Below are 27,363 nucleotides of genomic sequence, written 5' to 3' on the forward strand. Positions count from 1 at the left end.
TTATTTATCTTCGTCGAAATCAGTAGTTCATGGTGATGCACTACCGTCGGTTGTTGGCGGCATTGTTTACAAGCTCTACACCATACCTGCTCTGGGGTGCAACATTGTGCAACTTTTTTGCTGCTCCTCAACAAAGTTATTGGACGCCATGAATTTCAACATCGCACGAGGATTACAACTGCTGATGCACCACCACTATTTACAACTTACTAGAGCCCCGTCTAAACCCGGTAGGTACCGGGGAGAACCATCGCAGCAAATCGGAATAAATGTCCGGCGATGGCGATGACAGGTGAACTTCTTTTTGGTTTGCTTGCAAACCACCGCACCGCGCACTGGACGACGAGAAAATATCGCCGCCTCGGTAAGCCGTTTAACGCCGCTAGGGAGTGTTTGTGTGTGTGTCCGTGTGTCCTAAGAATGTGCCGAGGATTTTTACTTAATTATGTTTTATGGGATTTTATTTGGTCGTCGACGCCGTCACTGAATGGCCAATGGCTGCTGGATGGCGCCAACTCCAGTGCCAGTGACTGGGGATTTGATAGGAACGAGAACGAGATGGCGCAGTTTCACCAGCTCCAGCAGATAGTGCTGGGATTATGTTGACTGCTTGTTGTCATCAACCGACGACGACGGTTGATTCTTAAAGGACATTCGGGTAAACGTTTTCGTTCTTCTTTGTAGCTTGTAGTTTGTCTCATTATGGCGCAGGAGATTATTCTATTCGTTAAGTTTGTGTACGGTTGTAAAATTAGATTTACTTTATCCCTAGTACAATATACATACTCTAACTTCTAGATGCTTATCACTAGAATAAAAATAATGTTTTCTGTTTGGTCAATCAGCTTAGTAGTAGGCCATGGCACGATACGGTGCTTCGAACTGTTTCATAATCATACACAATTGTAAACATTTCATTCTAACTCTAGTTGTCAAAGTAGGCTTTTCTGTACAACAACCCGGAAACTTCGCTGCTCGAGTGTACGGCACAATCCAACTGTGCAGTTGCATAGGTTCCATGGACATAGTCGACAGTGTTATCGTTCAGATTCTGTAATAAAAAGTAATAAAAGAACAATATTAGTACATTTCAACTCACTGAAATCCCTGTCAACCCAGTCTTTCACCCACCATTTCTCCCCTGAATGATTGATTGTACGGTAAGTTAAAAACTAATCTTAGAACGTAACCGACTCCCGGCAGACGCCCCGACGGTCCAGCTTCTGACCCTGCGGACAGCTGGTAGCATTCGGAGACCGGAGAACGTGCGCAATGTTGTCGTCCGAGTGTGGTTTTTTCTGGAATATGATCCGTACGGATTCGACGGGAGCAAACAATTCCAGACCGGCCATGGCCAGTAGAAACAGCAGCAAGACTTGCAGGACTTTCATTTTTTTTTATTGGGCGTTGCTAGTGAGAATTAGAACTGCGGAGTGTACTTCTACACGAACGGTGGTTTAGCAGCGACTAAACCGGTACTAACTAACTAGCATGCGACACCGAGTTGGGCTTGGCGCGCGGTTCGTTCATCGATAAGATCTGGTGAGTGTCGGCGTTGGGCTTATCTTATCGCATTTGGCCCGGTGGAATAGATTACAGGGCGTGGATCATGCAGGTGAATCTATTCCGGTCGTCTGTGTTTGAGGAATTTGGTTCAACGTTTTGTTTGCTTTCTCGAATGACGACATTTCTTGGTCTAGGGGGATCCGGTATTATAACGATGATTGAGAACCGATGGTCTGACTAGGTGTGAAAGTTGCACTATGCTTCCGTGAGTGACTGGTTGTTCTTGGAACGGATTCGGGTTAACTTCCTTTATGGCTGCACATACAAGACCGGCAGTTTAGTGCGAAACGATTTGTTTGTCATCAGAAGACAAGCATTTCTGATGAATTAAATACATGATAAAATCGAACTGTTGAATAACCGTTGATGTTTTTTTGACGTAAGACTATGTCTTATCACAGGGTGCATTACAAAACGTTGATTCAGGCTGGCGTCCCGAAAAAATGAACGATTTTGAATGATTATAGATCAGCCAACTGTTGATGAATGTTGGTTTGCATACCGTTCAATTCATGAAGGGTGATTGTTTTTGAGTTTCCTTCATCAAACATCTAATAGCTTTTGACAGTTCCCGCATAATTTATAACATGTGTCAAAGTGAAAACTCAGTGTAGATGTATTCGTGAGATAGTTAGAGATTAACGGTTGACTTGAAGAAGCCTTTTACTGCTTGAATGAATACGTAGATGGTCACGGTGTTAGTTCCAATGTAACCCATTAACGTTCTCATGATTACGGTATTTTTACCTCAAACGTAAGCATTGAATCTGGCCGATATGTGATTTCAGAAGACGGCGCTACTAACCAAACAGTAAGCAATAAGGTGAACTAATTGAGTGGCGAGTTTGTTGACTTATAACTCTAAAGTCTAAAGGATAACTTGCGATACATCAGTCGGGCACACTTTGGGCACAATTGGATCTCCAGCTCCGACTCCTTGAAGAAAGAATCGAATGAAATCTGTAGTGAAGCATTCCACTGAAATCTGCAGGGGCAGGAAGAGGAAGACCCAGAGGTTGATGGCGGCGTAGCTTAGACAACGATTCTCAGACTATTGAACCAAACGTCTCCTGGTGGCAGAGGTGATCGTCACCGATGGGTAATCTGATTATACTATATCCCTTTGTTTTACAGAGTTATTAATCTCTCATTTTAGACCCACAGAATGGCCGCCTCGATAGTGCGATTTGATATTTCTAGTATGTGCTTTATGTGCGGTTATGTATAGTATCTCTGTATAGAGGGATAAACCAGCTACAATTAAATCCTTCGGAAACAATAGCCCGTATGAACAAAACAATTTGGGCGAAGTAAAGCAAACGCTTTAATTCATACTGCCTAATATTAACCTTTAGCCCAAACCTCCTAAGCTCCGTTTTTACGTAGTCCAGCGCAGATTGCCTCCGCCGGCCCAAGGTTTCTAGTAATGATCAAGGTCAAGGTTATCTGCGAAGGCGAAGAGCGAGCTACTTTCGCCGAAGATCGTTCCTCTCGTTCTGATGCCCACCAGCTTGATCACACCTTCAATAGTGATATTAAATAATATACAGGACGAACTATTCTCTTGCTGAAGCCCTCTGTGTGATTAGAAACGCTCAGGTAGCACGTCACTTGGTTATGGGTGACTTTGATAAACCGCATCGGTTTGTTCAGAAAATCGTACTCGTGCATTATCTGCCATAACTATTAACGCTCGACTGTATCGTATGCTGCCTTGAAATCCACGAAAGTGTGATACGTAGGCACGTTGTACTCCCGATATTTGTGGGATTTGGAGAGGAGGATTTTTCGGAGGGTGAAAATTTGATCTGTAGCTGGACACCATCTACTCCTCTCCACGATAGTTTTTCCTCCTCCCAAATCCTTGAAATTATTCAGTGAAGTGCCGTTCTTTGCCATTTTTATAGAGTTCTGCCGGGAGTCGGTCATGCCTGTAGGCACTCCCAGCTTAACTTCCGTTTGGTCTCCTTCTGTTATTTCGCCATTAAGATGCGCACACTGACGAGCCCAGGCTGGGGCACACTGGGGAACGTGTCCCACCTTCGTCGTAAAATTTATTGTAAAACAAAATGTGCTGTAACCGTTTTGACGAAGTTGCTCATATGTTTAATTTCGGTTTGAGGCGCTGGACAAAAGAAGTCTGCACAACCCCCCTTATTAACCGTAGCGACAAGGGTTGGGCTATTTTTAGACACAAATTGTGCCTCTTCCTTCACCTACTGTAGAAACCACCGACCGAGAAGTTTTAATCTAACTTGTTTTTACTCTCAGGACGACGACACTATGCAGGCCCTTACGACTTGCAAGGTCCTTCTTTTGTCCAGCGCCTCTATGGTTCAAAGGTACACGGGTACCAGCGAGCCACACGCCCTGGCAGGTGGCAGGTGTTGTGGGTTCAAATCCGGTTATAATCTCTGATTATAGCTTGGTTCGACCCATGCACCTTCCAGCATTGGACAAAAGATAGAAGTCACAACGAAAACTTGTTAAGCGTAGTTACCTATTACCCCCCGCCCCTCCTTTCCACTCCTTTCCCCTCCATTCTCAAAAAATCCTTCTTCATTACTTTCCCTTACCGTCCCTTCATCAATTGTAGAATCATCGTTTCAAAAAAATATTAATATATGCCTGACCTTATTTCAAGGTCATGACTAAAATCACGAGTTTGGTCAACAATATTTCTGTTATCCTGAAGCCCGCCGATTTCGATTTAATTAGCTATTATTTTTGCGATTGGTAAATAAATTGCGTAACAATAGTTACTGTTTAGTCCTATCGCAATTCTAGTTTTGAATTAAATTTCAAGTTTCGTTTCAAGTCTAATTTAAGCTTGATTTCAAGTTCAAATACAATTCTAATTTCATGCCTGATTTCAACACCGATTTCAAGTCTAATTTTGAGTTCAATTTAAAACTAATTCATTTCCACTTCTAAGTTCACTCTTAAAAGATTCAACCTGTAAATAAGTCGTATTTCGTATATCAGCTCATTTTGTCTACAACATATGGAAGGTGGAGCACAAGTCGACACGGTGTATACTAACATCAAAGCTGCGTTCGATCGAGTTGATCACACCATACTGCTTGCTAAAATAAAGCATCTCGGTGCCTCTGCTGCTTTTCTGTGAAAATGGGGTGCACTGAGTCTTGCGGCTTCCGGAGTACCTCAGGTGTGCCTCAGGGCAGCAACGTCGGACCCTTGCTATTTTCACTGAATTACAACGATATCTGCATGATACTGCCGCCAGGATGCAGAATCGTGTATGCTGATGACCTCAAAATCTACCCCAAGTAGCACTTGTAACTAATCATAAAAATAAAAAAAATACAAAAAGGTTGCACAGCAGTTACATTTAGGATACTTGTAACGAGTTAGGTTACATAAAATTAAAAATAGTTACTTTTTAGTTTTCTAGTGACAAAAATCTCAAAAAGTTACCAGGTAGTTACCAAATGACCAAATTGAAACCTTTTTTTCGAACTGTCAACAACTTGGTCGTCGCAAAACAGTCACCTTTCAGTTACGAGTTACCAAATAGTTATCAAGTGACACAAATGAAACCTTTTTCCAAACTGTCATCAACTTGCTGGTCGCAAAACAGTTAATTTTCCATTACGAGCAGTTACGAAGTCAAAAAAAGTCGGCTAGTAACATTTTCGCAACAATTTGTTCACTGTTGCTTGTAAACACAACGGATTAAGGAAAAACTAGACCTGAAGAATATTGCTAATGGTAAAGATAAACAATTGGTACACGGGTTGTGAAATGCTCTTGTAAATGCGTTTATTTACTTAATTGATGGTACTTGGAATCTTCTCCACCCAGACATTGGTATTAAGTAAACAAATGATGATTATTTTCAAACGTCAAAACGATCAAGTTACATCGAAACGAAACCGGCAATGAAAATAGGTTACAGTGTAACTTAGAAATGACGACATAAGAAATAAGTGACTACAACAGATTTAATATTGGTTACCGTATAACCGATACCGTAACCAGGTCGAAGGCTAAGGTTACGTACAACTAGAATATAACTGAAATGTAACCTTCTATGATTAACACTGGTGGTAACTGTTTTATTCAAACTGAAACTATTCTTTGATATTAAATTAACACTTTCTTTTCACAACAATCACTAAAAAATACCTTTTCCCGATATCAACAATGTGAACAATGGCTGCTTAAAATCATTTCATGCAATATGCCGAAAACGATACAAAACTTCAAGGACGATGGTGTAGTAGTTAGAACCAAAGGCAAAATGGCTATGAATTTTACTGTGATAGAAGTGATAGCGAAAACAACTTGATTTTTAATGGTTTCTAGGTGAATGCTCCACTAATTCATTATTGCTAAGAATAAATTTAAAAAATCAAAAAATTTAAATTTAAATTTTTATATTTGATTTACAAAACATCAATTTTTCAAAGAAGTAAGTAACGAAAAGCTATATTAAATAAGAGCGCGTGAATTTTTCAAAGCTAGAATCATGCATTTCACCATAAATTTGAAACTGCATTAAAATTTGTGTTGAAATAATAATTTATACACTCTTCTATATTCAACAGTTAAATTTACTGCTTGACGTTGACAGCCATAGATTGAAATAATAAACCTGCTACATTTTCGCTATGCAATAAAAGTTACAAGATAACTAATTTGCCACCAATTGAAAGTCAATTTACAGTTTATGTGTAACTTCAATAGTAACCATTTTGTAACTATACATGTTACATATTGGTTATTGAGTAACTGTTAATGCAACCAGATTTAGTTACAGAAGTTGCGCTATTTCGGTTACACAACTGTTATATTTTAGGTTACTGTAACCGAAGTTTTACATTTAAATTTGTCGCATATCAGCCGCTGCGACTCAATTGTGACAACGTGTGCTACTTGGGACCTTGCAGTTCGCTCAGTCGCTGATTGCATCGAATTACAAAAGCTAATCGATTTGTTTTATGGTTGGTGTCTATGCAATCGGTTCAGTATCAGTGTCTCCAAGTGCTCTGTAATTAGTTACAACTGAAAGAAGGCTCCAATCCAAGACAGTTATTCCATAAACGGAACGCGTGACAGTCGTCAAGGATCTTGGTGTTCTGTTGGATACCGAGCTTACATTTCAGGACCACTATAGTAGCATCATTTCCAAAGCAAACAAGAACCGAGGGTTTATAATGAAAATTACAAAAGAGTTTCGTGATCCATACTGCCTGAGAGCCTTGTATTACGCACTTGTACGGTCATCATTGGAGACGGCAGCTGTTGTTTGGAGCCCTTATACCGGCCTTTGGACTGCACGGATCGAATCTGTACAAAAAAGGTTTATCAGATACGCGCTTCGGGATCTGCCCTGAACGGATCCAGTCGAACTTCCTCCATACGAACACACGTGCAAGCTGCTGGACATGGGCACATTGGAAAAGAGAAGGGATGATATGCGTGCTGCATTTGTTGGAAAGATATCATGTGAAAGAATTGATGCCCCTTGGATTCTGGCAAGTGTCAATATAAACGCGCCCTCGAGAGTTCTTCGCTCTACTGACTTCCTCAGAATTCCATTTCATCGGACATTATATGGTCAAAATGAACCTGTTACCGCTATGTATGCAGTTTTTAACTCTGTGTTCTACTTGTTTGATTTTAATATTAGCAGTGAAACGTTCAAGTGTCGTTTACGTAATCGTAGTTCATTTTAATTTGTTAGTAGTTTTTTTATCTCATGTAGACCTTGTTGTCAGATGATTCGAAGAATAAATAATAATAATAATAATAATGAATAATAATAAAGTATTTAGCTAAAAGTTGGTTTAAACTATTCAAAATACCCTTAAAGTGTACAAACTCAAATTTTGGGTAAAAAATTCTACCAATTTTGGCTACATGCTACCGATAATTGAATTATTCTCTGTGGCTAATAACGTACTATCAATTTTTTGGTCGAAAAACCAATCAAAATCTGAGTTTGTACCCTTTAAGGGCATTTTGAGTAGTTCTAACCAAGTTTTGGCTAAATTCAACCAATGTACGGGTAAACTCATTTAAGAGTGTAGGTTTACTGACTAGTAGGAGTTATCCCTTAATTGAGTCCGAACGAGCGGTAACCAGTAAGAACAGTTTATGCTCAACGTTTGAGCTGGTCGTAGGCCACGTATATTTTCTATGACATTCGACTATTCGTTTTTCGACCATTTTGATTCGGTTATTAGATCTACTACACCATTTGTTGTTTTGTCCGATTATTCGTTGATTCATCCTAGATGCAGTGCATTTTTAAACTGAGGTGATTAGACCGCTTGTAAACTAACGGCAGACTACCTCACGTCCGCTATGCCTACCGTACATGTATACCATACATTACCTTCAGCACATTCATTCCCTATCGTCCATTATGTCTAACGTCCGTATGCCTATCATCTGTATGCCTATTGGGGTACACTCGGAAAAAGAAGAATAGCAAGATAGCAAAGGAAAAATATGCGGAAAAACAGGTCTGAAAATAAGAAAAAGGGTACAGGAAACGAAGAGAACCGGAACAGTGAAACCTGGATCACGGGCTAGAAAAAAAGGCAAAACGGAAGGAAAGTGAGAGCACAACCAAGCAAATAATACAGAAAAGAAGGAAAAACGAAGCAAGCAGTAAAAAAACGGGACTGGAAAAGAGAAAAACGGAACAGCTAGACGGTAAAACGTGTGAGAAAATAAGACGAAAAATGTGATTTCTAATATCAAGTAAAACTTCAAGTCCATATCCGGTTTGAAGTAAAACTACAAGTTTAAATTAGTCCAAATTCAAGCGTGATTTAATGTCCAATGTCAAGTTTGATTGTAACATGTCCGGTTTTAAGATCAATTTCAAGTCTAATTTCAAGTCGAATTTCAAAAAAGCTTTTTTTAAATTTTTTTATAACGCGAGTTTTTTTACAATCGACATAGGGACCGGTAGAAGGAAGAAATGGAACAAAGTTGTTTATAGTATCCAAACCGAGTGAGATAAGACGTGACGGTGAAGGAGCAGAAAATTACGGAAGGGGGAGTCTTAAGGCCCCCGTACACGTACGTACATGTTGGCCGAAAATGTTGGTGAATTCATGTTCGTCCAACACGCTCGCTTGTGTGTGAGTGCCACGAACCAAACTGGCAGAAGGAAATGTTCGGCTCGGCGCTCGGTCGGAATGAACCTCCAACATTTTGTTCATTTCCAACCCAACATATGCGTACGTGTATGGGGGCCTTTAGAAGCAATACATTTAAAGAATGTGTACCGCTTCTCTCTACTAGTTTCCCGTTCAAAATGAAGTAAAGATGCAAACCCAAATTAGTCCAAATTCAAGACTAATTTAATGTCCTATGTCTAGCCCGGTTTCTAGTCCAATTCATGCTTTTAAATCCTCGACATGCACATACTCTTTTTGGTCGCATGATCCTTCATTTTTCCATCACTACAAAGCCCGTTTCCAGCTCGTTGGTCGCTCCACCACCCTGGTAAAATTAGGCCTTGCTGCCACGGATCCTCGCCTTTGAGGCAGTTTTCATGCAGATCCATGATGCCGAACTTTCGAGGATCTGGCTATTCCCAAAGCACCTTGTCGCTACCAACGAAATTCAGTAATCTGCAATTCCAGGTCCCCAGCATCCATTATGTGTCCTAATTTCGCCGCCTTTGTCCATGCCCTTGAGTTTCCTTGAGTTTTCGGAGTATGGTAGGTTTGTGTAGATTATCTTACTAGGGCTACGAAAACTAGGACGATACAACACATTTCTTAATTTAGCCGTCCATTGTGGATCAAACGCTATCATGAGCCGCTCATAGCCCGGTATACAACCGCGCACTTGGTTCAAGAATCGTCTAGCCATCACGAGCCACTCCTGACATGGGAACAGACGCTCAAAGCTGACAACTTCTTCGTTGCTACACTAGGCATTCGCATGAGTTCCTCCTTCACTGTCGGTATGATTACGCAATCTACGGTTGCTTTTATTGCAGCTGGTACTACGAGAATATTTAGTTTTTTTTATATTTATTATTGAGTCAACATCAACAGACTACAGTTTTCCTAATGATGGCAAAGTTTTTTAAACTAATAACAATCACATAGTCAACAAAATTAAAATAGTATACACAAATTTTCTTCTACGTCATTTATAGAGAATAATACAGAAAATTACGACGGATTGTTTCACGTGATAGTTTAAAATCGAAGGCAGCGACAACTCCATTGAAAATGGTATGTTCAAATGGTATTCGTAGCATTGCGCCATTTCGCAGTCCCATGGAACTGTTCCTTGATTCTATAACATTAGCCCGAATACCACTAGCCCGAACGTCACAAGCCCGAATGCCACCAACCCGAATAACAGATGCCCGAATGTAACACTACTCCGAATGTAACAGTAGCCCGAACGTAACAGTAGCCCGAATGTAACACAAGCTCGAATGCAGCACGAGCCCGAATGAAATACCAGCACGAATGGTATACAAGCCCGAATGTAACATTAAGAGCTCCGCAACCTCAAGTTTGCAGGATCGGCAGGCTGCGAAGTCTGTTGTATAAAAACAGAAGGTTAAGTTTACACGGAGTGTAGCACCCAGGCTTTGCTCTTGGATCGGTGTTGCGAAGCCCACACTCGTGTGGCCTAATTTCGTCACAGACACGTATTAATTCTTTCGGACCCTCGCTCTTATTTATTTATGCACCGCAACGAGTTTTTGCGAGTGTGTGTTTAGCTAACAGCTACGGTCGTCGTTCTCGTTCGTCGTTGAAGCCCGTGCTACTGTCTGCTGATACGAATTACTCGCGAGGGTTCGCACTCCCGCCCATGAATAAAATCGAGGGCGAAGATGACAAAGAAACGGAAAAGTAATGCAAAATTCGTATCACATTTCTCCATTAGCTTAAGGGGGCATAGTACTTTATCAATTTATAAAAATCGAAATTTTTTTTATTGATTATTTCGAAAGATTAACATTTTGACCATATGTGTTTCAAGTCATTGCGGTGAATTCCAAAAATTGACGAAGTTACAGCTATTTGTACCGCGCATGTCTGGAGCGATTACACAGCGAATAAAAACTTCAACGTCGTTTTTCTCGAAACCAGGTTTTGAAAGTCGGTACCATAAATATCTCAAGAACGGCTGAAGCAATTCTCACGATTCTTTTTTTGTTTCAAAGCTAACAAAATTATCTAGTGTTTGACCCATCCTTTTTTCGATATTACAATTTTTGTATTTTTAAGGAATGTTTAAAGTCAATTTTTTCGGCTAAAAACCTTACTTTTATGTTTGAATGTCCGCCATTTTCTTATGCGTTCGAATTTTAAAAAAAGGATGGGTCAAACACGAGATAATGTAATATTCTTTCATGTCGTTTTGGAATTTTTCAATTCGGATAAGCCCCCCAGCGCCAATCCATGGTACCGCAAATCATGTTTTTTCCGAATGATCATGTTCAAGGAGCCGTAGGGGAGAGGGGAAGAGGTTCACATATGCAAACAAAACTGCAAATATTAGTATAAAGTGCAATGTTTAGCAAGCAATAAACCCGAATCAATTCGCTTTTCGCGTTATCGAGAAAAAAATATTTGAAATAAGGCAAAAAATATGGTGTAAAAAGTACTATGCCCCCTTAACGGGCAGCTGATTGCTCATGAGTTTTTTGACTCGCGAATAAGCTACGCAGGAAGACAATGTGAGGGTGTGCTTGCGCGAGTGGGTGAGTAGCAGAATGTCTGCACACAGAAACGGCGGCTGTTTCTTTTACGACTGCGTGAGCGATGTAACCGTGTGAGTAGGCATCGTTGACTTCTCGTTCGATTCGCAACAATGCTTTAGGTTTTATTAAATCCCAAGAATACTCAAGAATAAGACACACAACAATAGTAATTTAACGGCTCTTATTAATTGTTATGTAAATTTTATTGAAAACTAGCCCAGCACTAACCTAACCTATAAATACGGAAACAAAAGACCGCCGCTTATTCAGTTTGAAAGTCACAAAAAGCGGCTTTGCCGCTTTATATTTTACAAAAGTTAAATTGATGCGAGGACTAGGGGAAACTAACTAGTGTTCAGTAGACCTAGGGAAACGAATAGACCTAAACAGATGTGATTTCTGCGGGAGCTGCCCCCCGCAGTAGCCGGCGCTTCCGACGGCGGGTCACCGGCGAACACTCGCCGTTGCCTACGGCCGGCTCGCCCTGAATCATCTAGGAAATGATTGCCACTAACTTGATAAAAAGGTCCTATATCTTATGATAAACATAACTCATATCTCGCTTAACCAAAATCAAAAATTCAAAAATTGCTGAGCTCGAAAATCAGCTAACTCTAGTCAAGTGATTGAAATCTTACAGTGTAATAACGACAAAGCAGAAATAATTCGTTACGATATTGAATTGATATCAATTTAATTTTTATTATTGGTGACAAATAATTTTCCACAAATAATAATTATTATAATAGTAAGTAAGTTATAGTAAGTAATTTGTAAACACCGCTTGTTGAGTGTAAAAGCCAGAAAAGCGCTTTCGCCGCTTTTTATTTTATAAAAAAAGCAAAGCCTTGGATTTATACCGTCTTTAGACATTATCCTTCTTTATCGACAGACTTCGCAGCTGGCTGTTAGAATACAGGAAAATTACGGGGCCAGTGCAACGATCTTACTGACTCTATCAAGCAAGCACCGACTAGCCGACATTCGAAAATACGACGACTGGCTTAAATAACTAGAGGTCAACTAGATCTAGGGAAACGAATAGCCCTAGACAGATGTGATTTCTGCGGGGGCCTCCGTGTTCTAGTGTTACATTCGGGCTTGTGACATTCGAGCATGTAGTATTCGGGCTTTTGGTATTCGGGCTAGTGTTATAAAACCCTGGCGACGTTCCTTCGTACCTGAAGTGTCTCAAAATGTATCAATCGGCATCGACTCTCGTAACTCGGCATTCGGAGAGGATCTTGCCACGGTAGATGACGGAGCGCAAAGCGTAAGAAGCGGCGTTGAATCGACTCAATCCGGGCTATCCCAGATGCAGAATCCTAAAGCTCTGATTGCTTTGTCCACAATGTAGGAAATATGCCGTCTAAACGACAACTGACTGTCCAGAATAACGTTGAGATCCTTCGTCTGGTCGACACGTTGGCTTTCAGTACCATGGAGCTTGTAGTTCATAAAATTGCAGGTTGACGAATTCGGGTGAGTTACATCGATCTATGGAGGTGTAAAGCAAAAACAAATTGCGTCGACCTTGGAGCGGATCCTCAAGCAAATCTTTAGATCGTCGACGTAGGATAAACGAGGGGCTTTAAGAACGTGGTTGGCATAATTGAAGTACAGCAGGAAGATTAACGGTCCAAAACGACTACCTTGAAGGGTTCCAGACGTGTCCGGAAACGTATTAGATTAAATACCTTCCACTTTAGCAACTGCAATAGCTTGATTGATTTTATCGAATGCCGCAGATAAATCAGAATGGATGATGACCATTTGAGTACGATCCGCTAAGCTCCACAATATATGTTGCGGTGAATCCGTGTTGATCTCTACTTTATTGTTTGCAGTATGACAGCAGCGGAGTCACGACTACAAGCTCGAATAACTTGGCGGTGGCATACAATGATGAGATTCCTCGGTAGTTATTGGTATCTTCCGATTCCGTTTTTTATGAACAGGAAACATATGGGCAGTTTTCCATTCAGACGGCAAACCCCTGCTTGAGATAGACAGGCTAAACATGAGCCGAAGGGGAATAAGCAGGCCAGCGATGCTATCCGCAAATGGGTTTAAGGAGTCTTCTGCGTTACTCGCTGATACGTCCCTATAAAAAAAAACAGTATTTGGAACTCTGCCGCCCTTTCTACGGCTTTTGGTGAAATTCGTAGTTCGTCGCCGTCGACGGTTACCGTTTGTGGGAGACGCGCGTTTGTTTCCTGTGAGCCTCTTCCTTTAATGTATTTGGTCTTCGATGCATTTATTTTTAGCCCAATTCTCCCAGATTCCGCTTCAGTCTTGGCGCAGATTGCCTGCGCCGTCGCAAAGTTCCTGCCTATGATATCGAAGTCATCTGCAAAACCTAGAAGTTGGCTACCCTTGGTAAAAATCGTGCCTCTTGTTTCGATGCCCACTCGTCGGATCACCCCCTCAAGAACGATGTTGAACAGGATGCAGGATAAACCGTTACCTTGTCTCAACTCTCGTCACGTCTCGAAAGGACTCGAGAGTGTCCCAGAGATGCGTACGAAACACATCACTCGATCCAATGTAGCTCTGATCAGTCGCGTCAGTTTGACCGGAAAACCGTGTTCGTGCATTATCTGCCATAGCGTGTCTCGATCGACTGTATCGTATGCTGCTTTGAAATCAATAAAGATGTGATGCGTGGGCACGTTGTACTCCCGACATTTCTGCAAGAACTGTCGGATAGTGAAAATTTGGTCCGTAGTTTCGCGAGCCCCCATGAAACCCGTCTGATAATTCCCTACGAAACCTTGTGCTATCGGTGACAACCGGCGTAACAGGATCTGGGAGAGTACCTTGTAGGCGGCGTTTACCAGCGTAATACCACGATAGTTGCAGCAGTCTAGCCAATCACCCTTTTTGTAGATGGGACAAACCACTCCTTCCATCCATTCCTCCGGTAGCTTTTCATCCTCCCAGAAGTTCTGGTAGGTTGGAATCCCCAATAACAATAAGCTCATCGGTTGCGGTAGTCAAATTGATCACCGACATCACCGACCGGGAGTGAACATCGGGCGGAATGTAAATTCCACACAGAATAAGTTTGTTATTTGCGAGCTCGATACACACCCACACAATGCTGCTCCATTGATCATTTTTGATTTGAATTTCTTGTTCACCATAACAAGCACACCGGTGCCCGTTAACTGTCGACTATTTCCGTACCCACGGTCACAGCGGAGCTCACGGTCGAATTTGGATCCGTCGATCACGTTGTAGTTCATCCCTCTGGTGTTTTTATACTGTAAATGAGCACATTGTCGTTGGAAATACGGCCCACATAGATTGCGTTTGATCACCAGCGTGCCCAGCGGTAGGGCGCCACCATTTCAAATCATTCCTGGCCATAGGAAAATGGGTATTTTTGGTAGTATTATGTTCAGCATGCTTTCGTCAAAAGAAATACGTATATTTGCTACTAAATATTCGTGTTTGTAGAATTGGTGTCCCACTGTGGGCACTCCAAGGGGTTTGACTGCATATTCACCGAACCGAAAAAGAATGCATCAGGTACCGGGAGTTCGTTACATGGAGTACCTGCGCATACTCGCCTGAGGTTAGGGATTGGAGACTCCCGCACCACAACCTATCACAGGACCTGGATAGGCATATGTTTGGCGGATAAGAGGCTAACAGGCCGGCTTATACTAAGAATATTTTAATATTTCAATATATTAGATTAAAGCTATAGTGTAAAGCTTAGTTAAGTAGTATTTCTATGTATATAGAAACCGTACCGATAAGATAAGTTCTCATCACAGTTTAGTCTCGTTGAATATTTTACTCCACATTTTTTCTTGCGCACTGCTTCGGCCTTGAGATTTTGTTGAAAGAGTCAAGCAAAGCACGACTAATTACAAAATAAAGGAAGTGCAATTTCTGCTAAGACAGACGTTCAATCGCAAAGTCGCTCCAATCGCTATTAAATAATTATCAAATTTATCGGTCTGCTTGGTATTCGCATGTTTATACGTGTATAATTATAACAGTGAATCAAATTGATAAAACAAATTCAAACTGTATCTAACAATCGGCATTCGCAAGTTGTGAAATAGCACACAAGAGCGTGCGGAATGTACTCCTTATCAAAATTATCTGCTCCCGAGCACAGTATCAGCAGTTCCTATGCTGGAATTTATGTATCCCACAGCAACACTTAAGTGGTTAGAAACCTACCCAACACGACCAGGAAATTCCACAGTTCCTCCACCTCAAAAATACACCGCCGATCGACACAGTCCGTAGATATCGTGCATCTGGCCGGCACCGCAGTTGCTTCCACTTCGGTATCCACTCGGTGATCGCAGGATGTGAGCCGATTGCTGCTGGGGGTCATCTGGCGGAACGAATTTCTTCCGGAATATAATCCGCATCGACTGTGCACCATCGAACAATCCCAACAGAGCGATTCCCACCAAAATCGAACACACAAGCAGTCTCATTCTGGCGAGTTTTTAAAAACAACTGACCCGAATACATTAATTTTTAATTTAACCCACCGAACAACAGTAGCACTAAAATCAATCTTTTCGTTCTCTATCTTATCACCCCCGAAAATAATTACGTTGATAAGCGAAACACCACGGCACCGCGAAGCGCGTGTCAAAATTCAAATTTCCTATAGACCTATAATAAACGGGGAAGTACCTAATTCAGTACACCAGCTTCCGGCAGCGGCGGAACCGGTCCAGCCCGTACCCGGCCGGACAGCGCAGCGGCGAAACGAAAATGTTCGACGTATTCACGGTGGTGTTCGGTTCGTTCTTGGCCGGATTGTAGTAGATGGTTCGGCCTTCCGTTGTTACCTCCAGCAGGGCTACCAGAAGCACCAACGTGACGCACAGCACCAGCAGCAACCGCAGGGCCGCAGCGTAGCCGTGTCCGATAATTAGCACCTTTTGCGGTGGTCCGTTCCGACGCATTGTTTTCTTTCGGTTTTTGCGGCGGAAATTTTTAGAAGCCAAAACAAATTAGGGGATTTTTGTTTTGCAGAGCACGCGATTAATCGAAACGAGTTGAGTGACGCGGACTGACTGAACGCGACCAACCGAATGGAGGCGCATTGACGAATGAGTCGTTATTGTTTTTATTTGTTGGGTGGAACCGGTGGAGGAGTTAGGGGATTTTGGCAGGGGTTTCGTACCGTATTTCTAACTTTATTATAAATTTGCATTTTTTAAATAAATAACTTAGGACAATATTAAACAAGAATTAATAAATACTTTGAAGTAGATAATTTTCATCTTAAAAAAAATTTCGCGGTATATAAGTTTAATCACATTGAAAGCTTTTTGAAGACTGCTAGATATCTAGATAAATTTCTCTCTAGTTTATTGTAGTTATACTCGTATGAATCCAATTGCTTACACCGAGCAAAGCTATCACCACCCACGTCTCTGTAGATTACTGTAGACGCACGTTGCAAATCATTCGAAATGATGGCAAAGTTGTATACATACTTAGCGACTATTGGTGAAATAATGTGGTTTGAGACGTGTCGATTTCACGCTCGTGATAAGATAAAGGCATCAACGACGATACCAAATCGAACCGATTGTAGTAGCACGATAATTTTATATTGCGCAGAAGGGATTTACCGACCCACAATACATTGACCCTCATAGCTCATAGTTGTGAATGTATATTTTTAGTTTACCGCACACAATTAGCAATGTGTTAAAAAATTGTTTTATTTTTAACGTAGGAATACGTCTTACAGGAAGGTAGGTACGAAAAATTGCTAGGTTTTAAGCGTTATTTACTTGAATGATTTTCAAATGTTTTACTGTATCCAATTTTTGTCATTTTCAGTACATTTGTTACAAAAACGAGGTGTTTTACTGCTACAGACATCAGTTTAATGGTTGTCAGTTTAGCTGCAGACAAACGACTGCCACTGGGACTGGGACTGGGACTGGGACTGGGACTGGGACTGGGACTGGGACTGGGACTGGGACTGGGACTGGGACTGGGACTGGGACTGGGACTGGGACTGGGACTGGGACTGGGACTGGGACTGGGACTGGGACTGGGACTGGGACTGGGACTGGGACTGGGACTGGGACTGGGACTGGGACTGGGACTGGGACTGGGACTGGGACTGGGACTGGGACTGGGACTGGGACTGGGACTGGGACTGGGACTGGGACTGGGACTGGGACTGGGACTGGGACTGGGACTGGGACTGGGACTGGGACTGGGACTGTTCCAATCTTGGTCCAATCCCCATTCCAATTTCTGATTCATTTCCAGTTTAAATCGGAACGGTGATTGTCCCGGCTCTGACCCACGACCGAATCTCCGTTCTAACCTACTTTGTCATCCCCGTTCCAATCTCTAGTTTCCGTTACAGTCCCCGCTCGAATCTCCGTTTCAATCCCTCTTCCAATCTCCGTTCGAATCTCGGTTTCAATTTCTATTCCAATACCTGTTCCTATCCTATTTCAATCCTCGTTTTTATCCCCGTTCCAATACCTGTTCCTATCCTATTTCAATCCTCGTTTTTATCCCCGTTCCAATCCTTGTTCCAATGTCCGTTCCAATCCTCGTTCGAATCTCCGTTCCAATTTCCGTTCCATTCCAAATTCGAATCTCCGTTCGAACCACCGTTCTAATAGCCGTTCCAATTTCCGTTCCAATACCCGTTTCTATTTCTGTTCTAAATTGGAACGGGGATTCCAACGGGGAGCGGAACGGCGATTGGAACGAGGAGCGGAACGGAGATTGGAAAAGGTATTTTAACGGGAATTGGAACGGGGATTGAAACGGGAATTCTAACGATGATTGGAACGGGGATTGGAACGAGGATTGGAACGGGAATTCGAACGGGGATTGGAACGGGGATTGGAACGGGAATTGGAACGGGGATTGGAACGGGGATTAGAACGGAGATTGGAACGGGGATTGGAACGGGGATTTGAACGGGGATTGGAACGGGGATTCTAACGGGAATTCGAACGGGGATTGGCACGGGGATTGGCACGGGGATTGGAACGGGGATTGGAACGGGGATTGGAACGGGGATTGGAACGGGGATTGGAACGGGGATTGGAACGAGGATTGGAACGGGGATTGGAACGGGGATTGGCACGGGGATTGGCACGGGGATTGGAACGGGGATTGGAACGGGGATTGGCACGGGGATTGGAACGGGGATTGGAACGGGGATTGGAACGGGGATTGGAACGGGGATTGGAACGGGGATTGGAACGGGGATTGGAACGGGGATTGGAACGGGGATTGGAACGGGGATTGGAACGGGGATTGGAACGAGGATTGGAACGGGGATTGGAACGGGGATTGGCACGGGGATTGGCACGGGGATTGGAACGGGGATTGGCACGGGGATTGGAACGGCGAATGGAACGGCGATTGGAAGGGGGATTGGCACGGGGATTGGAACGGGGATTGGAACGGGGATTGGAACGGGGATTGGAACGGGGATTGGAACGGCGGTTGGAACGGGGATTGGAACGGCGGTTGGAACGGGGATTGGAACGGGAATTCGAACGGGGATTGGCACGGGGATTGGCACGGGGATTGGCACGGGGATTGGCACGGGGATTGGCACGGGGATTGGCACGGGGATTGGAACGGGGATTGGAACGGGGATTGGAACGGGGATTGGAACGGCGATTGGAACGGGGATTGGAACGGGGATTGGAACGGCGGTTGGAACGGGGATTGGAACGGGAATTCGAACGGGGATTGGCACGGGGATTGGCACGGGGATTGGAACGGGGATTGGAACGGGGATTGGAACGGGGATTGGCACGGGGATTGGAACGGGGATTGGAACGGGGATTGGAACGGGGATTGGAACGGCGATTGGAACGGGGATTGGAACGGGGATTGGAACGGCGGTTGGAACGGGGATTGGAACGGGAATTCGAACGGGGATTGGCACGGGGATTGGCACGGGAATTGGCACGGGAATTGGCACGGTGATTGGAACGGCGAATGGAACGGCGATTGGAAGGGGGATTGGCACGGGGATTGGAACGGGGATTGGAACGGGGATTGGAACGGGGATTGGAACGGCGGTTGGAACGGGGATTGGAACGGGAATTCGAACGGGGATTGGCACGGGGATTGGCACGGGAATTGGCACGGGAATTGGCACGGTGATTGGAACGGCGAATGGAACGGCGATTGGAAGGGGGATTGGCACGGGGATTGGAACGGGGATTGGAACGGGGATTAGAACGGAGATTGGAACGAGGATTGGAACGGGAATTCGAACGGGGATTGGAACGGGGATTGGAACGGGAATTGGAACGGGGATTGGAACGGGGATTAGAACGGAGATTGGAACGGGGATTGGAACGGGGATTTGAACGGGGATTGGAACGGGGATTCTAACGGGAATTCGAACGGGGATTGGCACGGGGATTGGCACGGGGATTGGAACGGGGATTGGAACGGGGATTGGAACGGGGATTGGAACGGGGATTGGAACGGGGATTGGAACGAGGATTGGAACGGGGATTGGAACGGGGATTGGCACGGGGATTGGCACGGGGATTGGAACGGGGATTGGCACGGGGATTGGAACGGGGATTGGAACGGGGATTGGCACGGGGATTGGAACGGGGATTGGAACGGGGATTGGAACGGGGATTGGAACGGCGGTTGGAACGGGGATTGGAACGGGAATTCGAACGGGGATTGGCACGGGGATTGGCACGGGGAGTGGCACGGGGATTGGCACGGGGATTGGCACGGGGATTGGCACGGGGATTGGCACGGGGATTGGAACGGGGTTCGGAACGGCGGTTGGAACGGGGATTGGCACGGGGATTGGCACGGGGATTGGAACGGGGATTGGAACGAGGATTGGAACGGGGATTGGAACGGGGATTGGCACGGGGATTGGCACGGGGATTGGAACGGGGATTGGAACGGGGATTGGCACGGGGATTGGCACGGGGATTGGCACGGGGATTGGCACGGGGATTGGAACGGGGATTGGCACGGGGATTGGCACGGGGATTGGCACGGGGATTGGAACGGGGATTAGAACGGGGATTGGCACGGGGATTGGCACGGGGATTGGAACGGGGATTGGAACGGGGATTGGCACGGGGATTGGCACGGGGATTGGAACGGGGATTGGCACGGGGATTAGAACGGGGATTGGCACGGGGATTGGCACGGGGATTGGCACGGGGATTGGAACGGGGATTAGAACGGGGATTGGCACGGGGATTGGCACGGGGATTGGAACGGGGATTGGAACGGGGATTGGCACGGGGATTGGCACGGGGATTGGAACGGGGATTGGCACGGGGATTGGCACGGGGATTGGAACGGGGATTGGCACGGGGATTGGCACGGGGATTGGCACGGGGATTGGCACGGGGATTGGCACGGGGATTGGAACGGGGATTAGAACGGGGATTGGCACGGGGATTGGCACGGGGATTGGAACGGGGATTGGAACGGGGATTGGCACGGGGATTGGCACGGGGATTGGAACGGGGATTGGCACGGGGATTGGCACGGGGATTGGAACGGGGATTGGCACGGGGATTGGCACGGGGATTGGAACGGGGATTAGAACGGCGGTTGGAACGGGGATTGGAACGGGAATTCGAACGGGGATTGGCACGGGGATTGGCACGGGGATTGGCACGGGGATTGGAATGGCGATTGGCACGGGGATTGGAACGGCGATTGGAACGGCGGTTGGAACGGGGATTGGCACGGGGATTGGAATGGGGATTGGAACGGGGATTGGAACGGGGATTGAACGGGGATTGGAACGGGGATTGGAACGGAGATTAGAACGGGGATTGAACGGGGATTGAAACGGGGATTGGAACGGGGATTGGAACGGGGATTGGAACGGGGATCGGCACGGGGATTGGAACGGGAATTGGAACGGGGATTGGCACGGGGATTGGAACGGGGATTGGAACGGGGATTGAACGGGGATTGGAACGGGGATTGGAACGGAGATTAGAACGGGGATTGAACGGGGATTGAAACGGGGATTGGAACGGGGATTGGAACGGGGATTGGAACGGGGATCGGCACGGGGATTGGAACGGGAATTGGAACGGGGATTGGCACGGGGATTGGAACGGGGATTGGAACGGCGATTTGAACGGGAATTCGAACGGGGATTCCAACGGGGATTCCAACGGGGATTCCAACGGGGATTGGAACGGGGATTGGAACGGGGATTGGAACGGAGATTGGAACGGGGATTGAACGGGGATTGGAACGGGGATTGGAACGGAGATTAGAACGGGGATTGAACGGGGATTGAAACGGGGATTGGAACGGGGATTGGAACGGGGATTGGAACGGGGATTGGAACGGGGATTGGAACGGGGATTGGAACGGGGATTGGCACGGGGATTGGAACGGGGATTGGCACGGGGATTGGATCGGGGCTTGGAACGGGGATTGGAACGGGGATTGGAACGGGGATTGGAACGGGGATTGGAACGGGGATTGGAACGGGGATTGGCACGGGGATTGGCACGGGGATTGGAACGGGGATTGGCACGGGGATTGGCACGGGGATTGGAACGGGGATTGGAACGGGGATTGGAACGGGGATTGGCACGGGGATTGGCACGGGGATTGGAACGGGGATTGGAACGGGGATCGGCACGGGGATTGGAACGGGGATTGGAACGGGGATTGGAACGGGGATTGGAACGGGGATTGGAACGGGGATTGGCACGGGGATTGGCACGGGGATTGGAACGGGGATTGGAACGGGGATCGGCACGGGGATTGGAACGGGGATTGGAACGAGGATTGGAACGGCGATTGGCACGGGGATTGGAACGGGGATTGGAACGGGGATTGGAACGGGGATTGGAACGGGGATTGGTAAGGGGATTGGCACGGGGATTGGAACGGGGATTGGAACGGGGATTGGAACGGGGATTGGAACGGCGATTGGCACGGGGATTGGAACGGGGATTGGAACGGGGATTGGAACGGGGATTGGAACGGGGATTGGAACGGGGATTGGCACGGGGATTGGCACGGGGATTGGAACGGGGATTGGAACGGGGATCGGCACGGGGATTGGAACGGGGATTGGAACGGGGATTGGAACGGCGATTGGAACGGGGATTGGAACGGGGATTGGAACGGGGATTGGAACGGGGATTGGAACGGGGATTGGCACGGGGATTGGAACGGGGATTGGAACGGGGATTGGAACGGCGATTGGCACGGGGATTGGAACGGGGATTGGAACGGGGATTGGAACGGCGATTGGCACGGGGATTGGAACGGGGATTGGAACGGGGATTGGAACGGGGATTGGAACGGGGATTGGTAAGGGGATTGGAACGGGGATTGGAACGGGAATTCGAACGGGGATTCCAACGGGGATTGGAACGGGGATTGGAACGGGGATTGGCACGGGGATTGGAACGGGGATTGGCACGGGGATTGGCACGGGGATTGGAACGGGGATTGGAACGGGGATTGGAACGGGGATTGGAACGGGGATTGGAAAGGGGATTGGAACGGGGATTGGAACGGGGATTGGCACGGGGATTGGCACGGAGATTGGAACGGGGATTGGAACGGGGATTGGCACGGAGATTGGCACGGGGATTGGAACGGGGATTGGCACGGGGATTGGAACGGCGATTGGAACGGCGATTGGAACGGGAATTGGAATGGCGATTGGAATGAGGAGCGGAACAAGAAAAAAATTACAAGAAAAAATCTGACATAGCCTAACCGTAAGGAGTTTATTCAAGAAATGGGGAATTATTTTCGGTTAAAAACTATTTTGGTTGAAACTGAGTGTACTTCATCGGATAAAAAAATCAAATTGAAATAACAGAGTTAAAATTTTGGCCTCCCAGCCGGCATTAAGCTACGTTGTATGTGGGAATTTCGGCTGGGAGAGGCTGATGTCCATAAAACTGAGTCTCTCCGAGACGCGGCGAGGATGTCAGAACTGGATCAATCTTCCTATAATCAGCAGTAAGTTGCGTGAATCGCGAGGTATGTTCCGTGCAACTTCGCGAATTGCGACGCATATTTTGCAAATTGAACAAGCCCACAATTGAATTTTTTAAAGCATTATATGCTCTAAGCTCTAAGTTGACGACGCCGACGGGGATTGTACAATCAGCCCCGTACATTTTCCTGTGCTCTAAACAACAGCTGGCTGTGAAATTTCAAGCTTGAATATGTATAACAAATTTTCTCCTGCGGGGGGTTTGAACCCCCAAACCCTTCCCGTCGCTACGCCCATGGATTAGAGTCTAACGAGTATAACATGGCATTGCATGCTGGTAAATGTAAAGAAAAAATGTAACCGTTTCGGTCCCTGCATTCCTCTACAAAGAACATGGCTCGAAGATTAATTCGCCGAAATTTATCCTTAATGAAAAACCGCTGCTTTCAACCGGACTCTGTCTGATCTCTTCTGAATTATCATTGGTAAAATGAGCAACACAGGAGTGGTGTCGTCAGAATTTACTTTATTTCATACCATCCCAAAAATGACCTGCATCATCGCTGTATCGTTTCAATCACTTGGATTAACTTGCATAACGATTGTACACGCTCAGTAAAATTACAAATGCACAAGGTCACACTTTGAAAATAATCGAGCATTTTTTGGTTACTATTTGGGACGATGGGCTTTTGGTAACCGCGGTTTTGGTTTCATAGACGCCATCGAATGGTGATTAAAGTGAAAGGACAGCAAAAGTGAGATTCTAGCCAAGTTTGTTATTTTTAGTTAATGGGTTTTTATTTAAATTTACTGGAAAGTTTGTAATTAGCCGAATACCTGGCTACGGCAGTCTTCCGAGAAAATTATCAAAACGGAGATTTGTTGTTTTCGCAACGTTTCGACAGTTTGTTGGTATCATTTGGTAGGGTATGTCGCTGTCCCAAATGAAAATAACTCACGCAAGGCATTGTCGTTATTCTACAGCCAGGAAAACTGGCCTGACCTGCAGAAATTTTGCAGAATTACATTTGTCATGCCGTCCTACACAAATACATGGGCGTTAGCTTCGTAAACATTGTTGTGATTTTTAGTTCGGACGATGAAAAATTTTGATGGACGGATTTTAAAACGGTACGACGAATTTATTTATTTATTTATTTGGGATAATTCATCTGACCTTGTATTTGTCTACATGAATAAAACTTAAGTTAAATAAAATCGAAACTACGTAGCTTGTGCGCAAACAAGTGAGAATTTAAGAAATGAAGTCAGTTGCGTAATAATCGCTGTAATAATCGCTTTTCAGTGATTTCAAAGTTCACGCATCGGAAGGTAAGTGTGTTTTAGTCAAATCAACACAAGAACTTTTGGAGTATTCATTAAATTCAACCAACAAATGATGAAAATTAGAATGGCTTATTGGCTTTCCTTACTACGACGGTAATTAGAAATAAACCCTATATTGTACACATTCTGTCAAAACCATGAAAAATGTTATTTACTATTAAATTATGTCACTTTCGTACTATACATTCTTTCCTCAGACCACACACTCCGAGCAAGATCGGACACGCAGATATAAGTTTATGTTATGGGACATAAGTTTTCCGTAGCTTTGTAATTTAAATTTCACGTTCATCACTATAACTGATAAATTTTATTATTACGAAACCAAACACTAAAGCACAGAACAGAAGTGTAAGTAGAAATCCAAACACGTACATGCTACTTTCTACAGATACTAGCGACTAGTCACTTTTTTCCACGAAAACACACGAACGCATACGAATGCACACGAAAGCATGTGAAAGCTGCTATGCGATTGGCAGCGAGCGTTCTCCTTGTCAGTGTTGCCACATATTCATCTATACTGGAAGGGGGAAAAATCTTTTTCATCTGTACTTTTTCATCCAAAAATCAGTACCAAAATCTGTAACATTAAAAATTTTTTTTTGTTTAGAAAAATTTAGTTTGTTAGCATTAAAAATGCACGAGTCTAAAATCATTTGTTTATTTCATGTTGTTTGTACATATCTCTGCTAAACTTAGACATAAATACGGTTTGTTTTGTTTTCATTCATACTAAGAATTGCTTCTCTATTGATTTCAAGAAACAGCACTGAGAAAAAAGTATGAGTTTTTGACACTCAAAAAAATCTGTACCTATCTGTACTTTTTGGCAAAAATCTGTAATCTGTACCGTACAGAATCTGTACCAAAAAATTCGGAAAAATCTGTACTTTTCCAGATAAATCTGTACATGTGGCAACACTGCTCACTATGTGTATTGCTGTTATTGGCTTCTATGCGAAAACCTTCCCAAAAAAAAAAATAAAAACAAAAAAGACTCTGTTACCAGTTTTGATCGCCGAATCGTTCGGACTTCCACTTCTGTTCTGTGACTAAAGTCCACATCCCATTGTACCAATACTTACCAGTTGGCAATTCATTCTTTCAAAAATCGTAATCCTCGTCGGAGTACTGATAATCATCCTCTTCTTCGAGATTGGGCTCATCCTCGATTCCATTTTCCGGCGTCGTCATCGTCGTCGTTTTCGCTTTCTCGGTGGTCCACTCGTAGCTTGCCTCCTGTATGATGATGGTCGTCGTGGTGGCCGCAGGCCGTGCGTAATTCGGATACCTGGTTATCGTAATGGCCGGCTTGAATGGGAAGGTATAATCCGGATTCACGTTATCTCCGCTAGGAGTTGGATGGGTGGTCCTAGGGCTTCGGTCCAGCTGCGGAACGCTGACCGTGGTGAGCTGTGGCCTAGGGCTCGTCGTCGGGCTGACCGTGCTCCCCTTTCGGCGCATGAAACGATCATTCGCCAGGAAGGCATTGATCTGTGGGTGGTACACTCCGTAGGCCGACGGACGGGAGCGCGTTTTGAACACTTCCAGCACTTCTTCGACGTGCAGTTCACCGGGAGCCTGTGGGCTCTTGGTTCGAAGGTATTTCCGGTAGTCCGATTGCACGGGAGACGATTGGCAGTCAATCAAAAAAACTGCTATGAGGAGAGCGATGATTTTGAACATTTTCGAGCTGAGTTTGTGCCGAGAACTGAGAACGGAATGCGTTGCACGTTCTGTACTGTGTTGAGATGAGCCAATTCTTATCGCTTCGCGATTGACCTTCACATTTCGGCGTATTTAATGGGAATTAAGTGGAACTTAGTGATTCTTGTGTTGTCAGTCGATGAATTTCGCAGCGAATGTAGACAAAAAGACGACAAAACTGTCGTAATTCGGGTTTTTCCGGATCGATTACGAATGATGCAATGAAGGAAGTTGATAACCAGTTTAACAATGTGACACAAATGGCTGGCTTCAAAACAAATTTTGGTATATCCGTAAGTTGAAGGTGAACTGGTAAAAACAAAAATTCTTCAACTTTCAGTGCATCAGAATATGTTTGATTACTTTTTTTTACAAGCTTTAATTATGATTTATGTACATCCTATTTCACTCAAAAATCTACGCTATCCACTTGATTATATCACCTTCGAGCTCCATCTAGTTTTTGGGAAAAAGTTTACGGCATTTACCTTCCCGGAGCACCCGTCCGTTAGTACATCGTATAAGTGACTGCATTGACTGCATTGGAGGTGGGAAAATAGCACGCAATTCTATTTCTAACGGCGGTAAGAAAACCGCGAAAGCCTGATCTGAGCCTGGTGTTTCCGAGCTCTGTCCAACGGCGGTGGTGGTGATGGTGGTGGGTGTGGTCCAATCCGTCCTGACGGACGCTGCCAGCGAGGACCCGTTGGCAGCGATGACAGAAAGCACTGCTAGCACCAGTACGAACATCATTTTTCACTGAGCTGAAGCCGTTGACTAGCTGCTGATGTTTGACCGATCGGAATGGTCATGCACAGTGGTTCGAATTCGAACAAATATTGCATTACAAAAAGTGTATCATTCCAACAAATGTTATTAATGCTTTTGAAATAATTTTATCCATATCTGTAGACGAGAATTTTAACTTGGTAGGCAATTAAAAAATATTCGAAAGAATGTTTCTGACCGGTTTTTTTAAGCTTTCGGATCACAGTGCAACGCTGATAATGATAACCCGATCGAGTGCTCCGGTGTTTTTACTCCGACAATC

General features: G+C 44.8%; 1 protein-coding gene across 1 annotated transcript; it reads right to left on the reverse strand.

The window, feature by feature from the left end:
• Positions 1-197: 197 nt before the first annotated feature.
• Positions 198-27,078, reverse strand: LOC128744170 (uncharacterized). Its single transcript, XM_053840984.1, has 2 exons — positions 25,691-27,078; positions 198-1,051 (listed from the first exon to the last, which is right to left on the reverse strand). The coding sequence occupies exon 1, from the start codon at positions 26,289-26,291 to the stop codon at positions 25,710-25,712; it is 582 nt and encodes a 193-aa protein (XP_053696959.1). The 5' UTR covers positions 26,292-27,078; the 3' UTR covers positions 198-1,051; positions 25,691-25,709.
• Between the last annotated feature and the right edge of the window lie 285 nt (positions 27,079-27,363).

The sequence above is a fragment of the Sabethes cyaneus genome, chromosome 1 (genome assembly GCF_943734655.1).
Source record: "Sabethes cyaneus chromosome 1, idSabCyanKW18_F2, whole genome shotgun sequence".
Lineage (NCBI taxonomy): Eukaryota > Metazoa > Arthropoda > Insecta > Diptera > Culicidae > Sabethes > Sabethes cyaneus.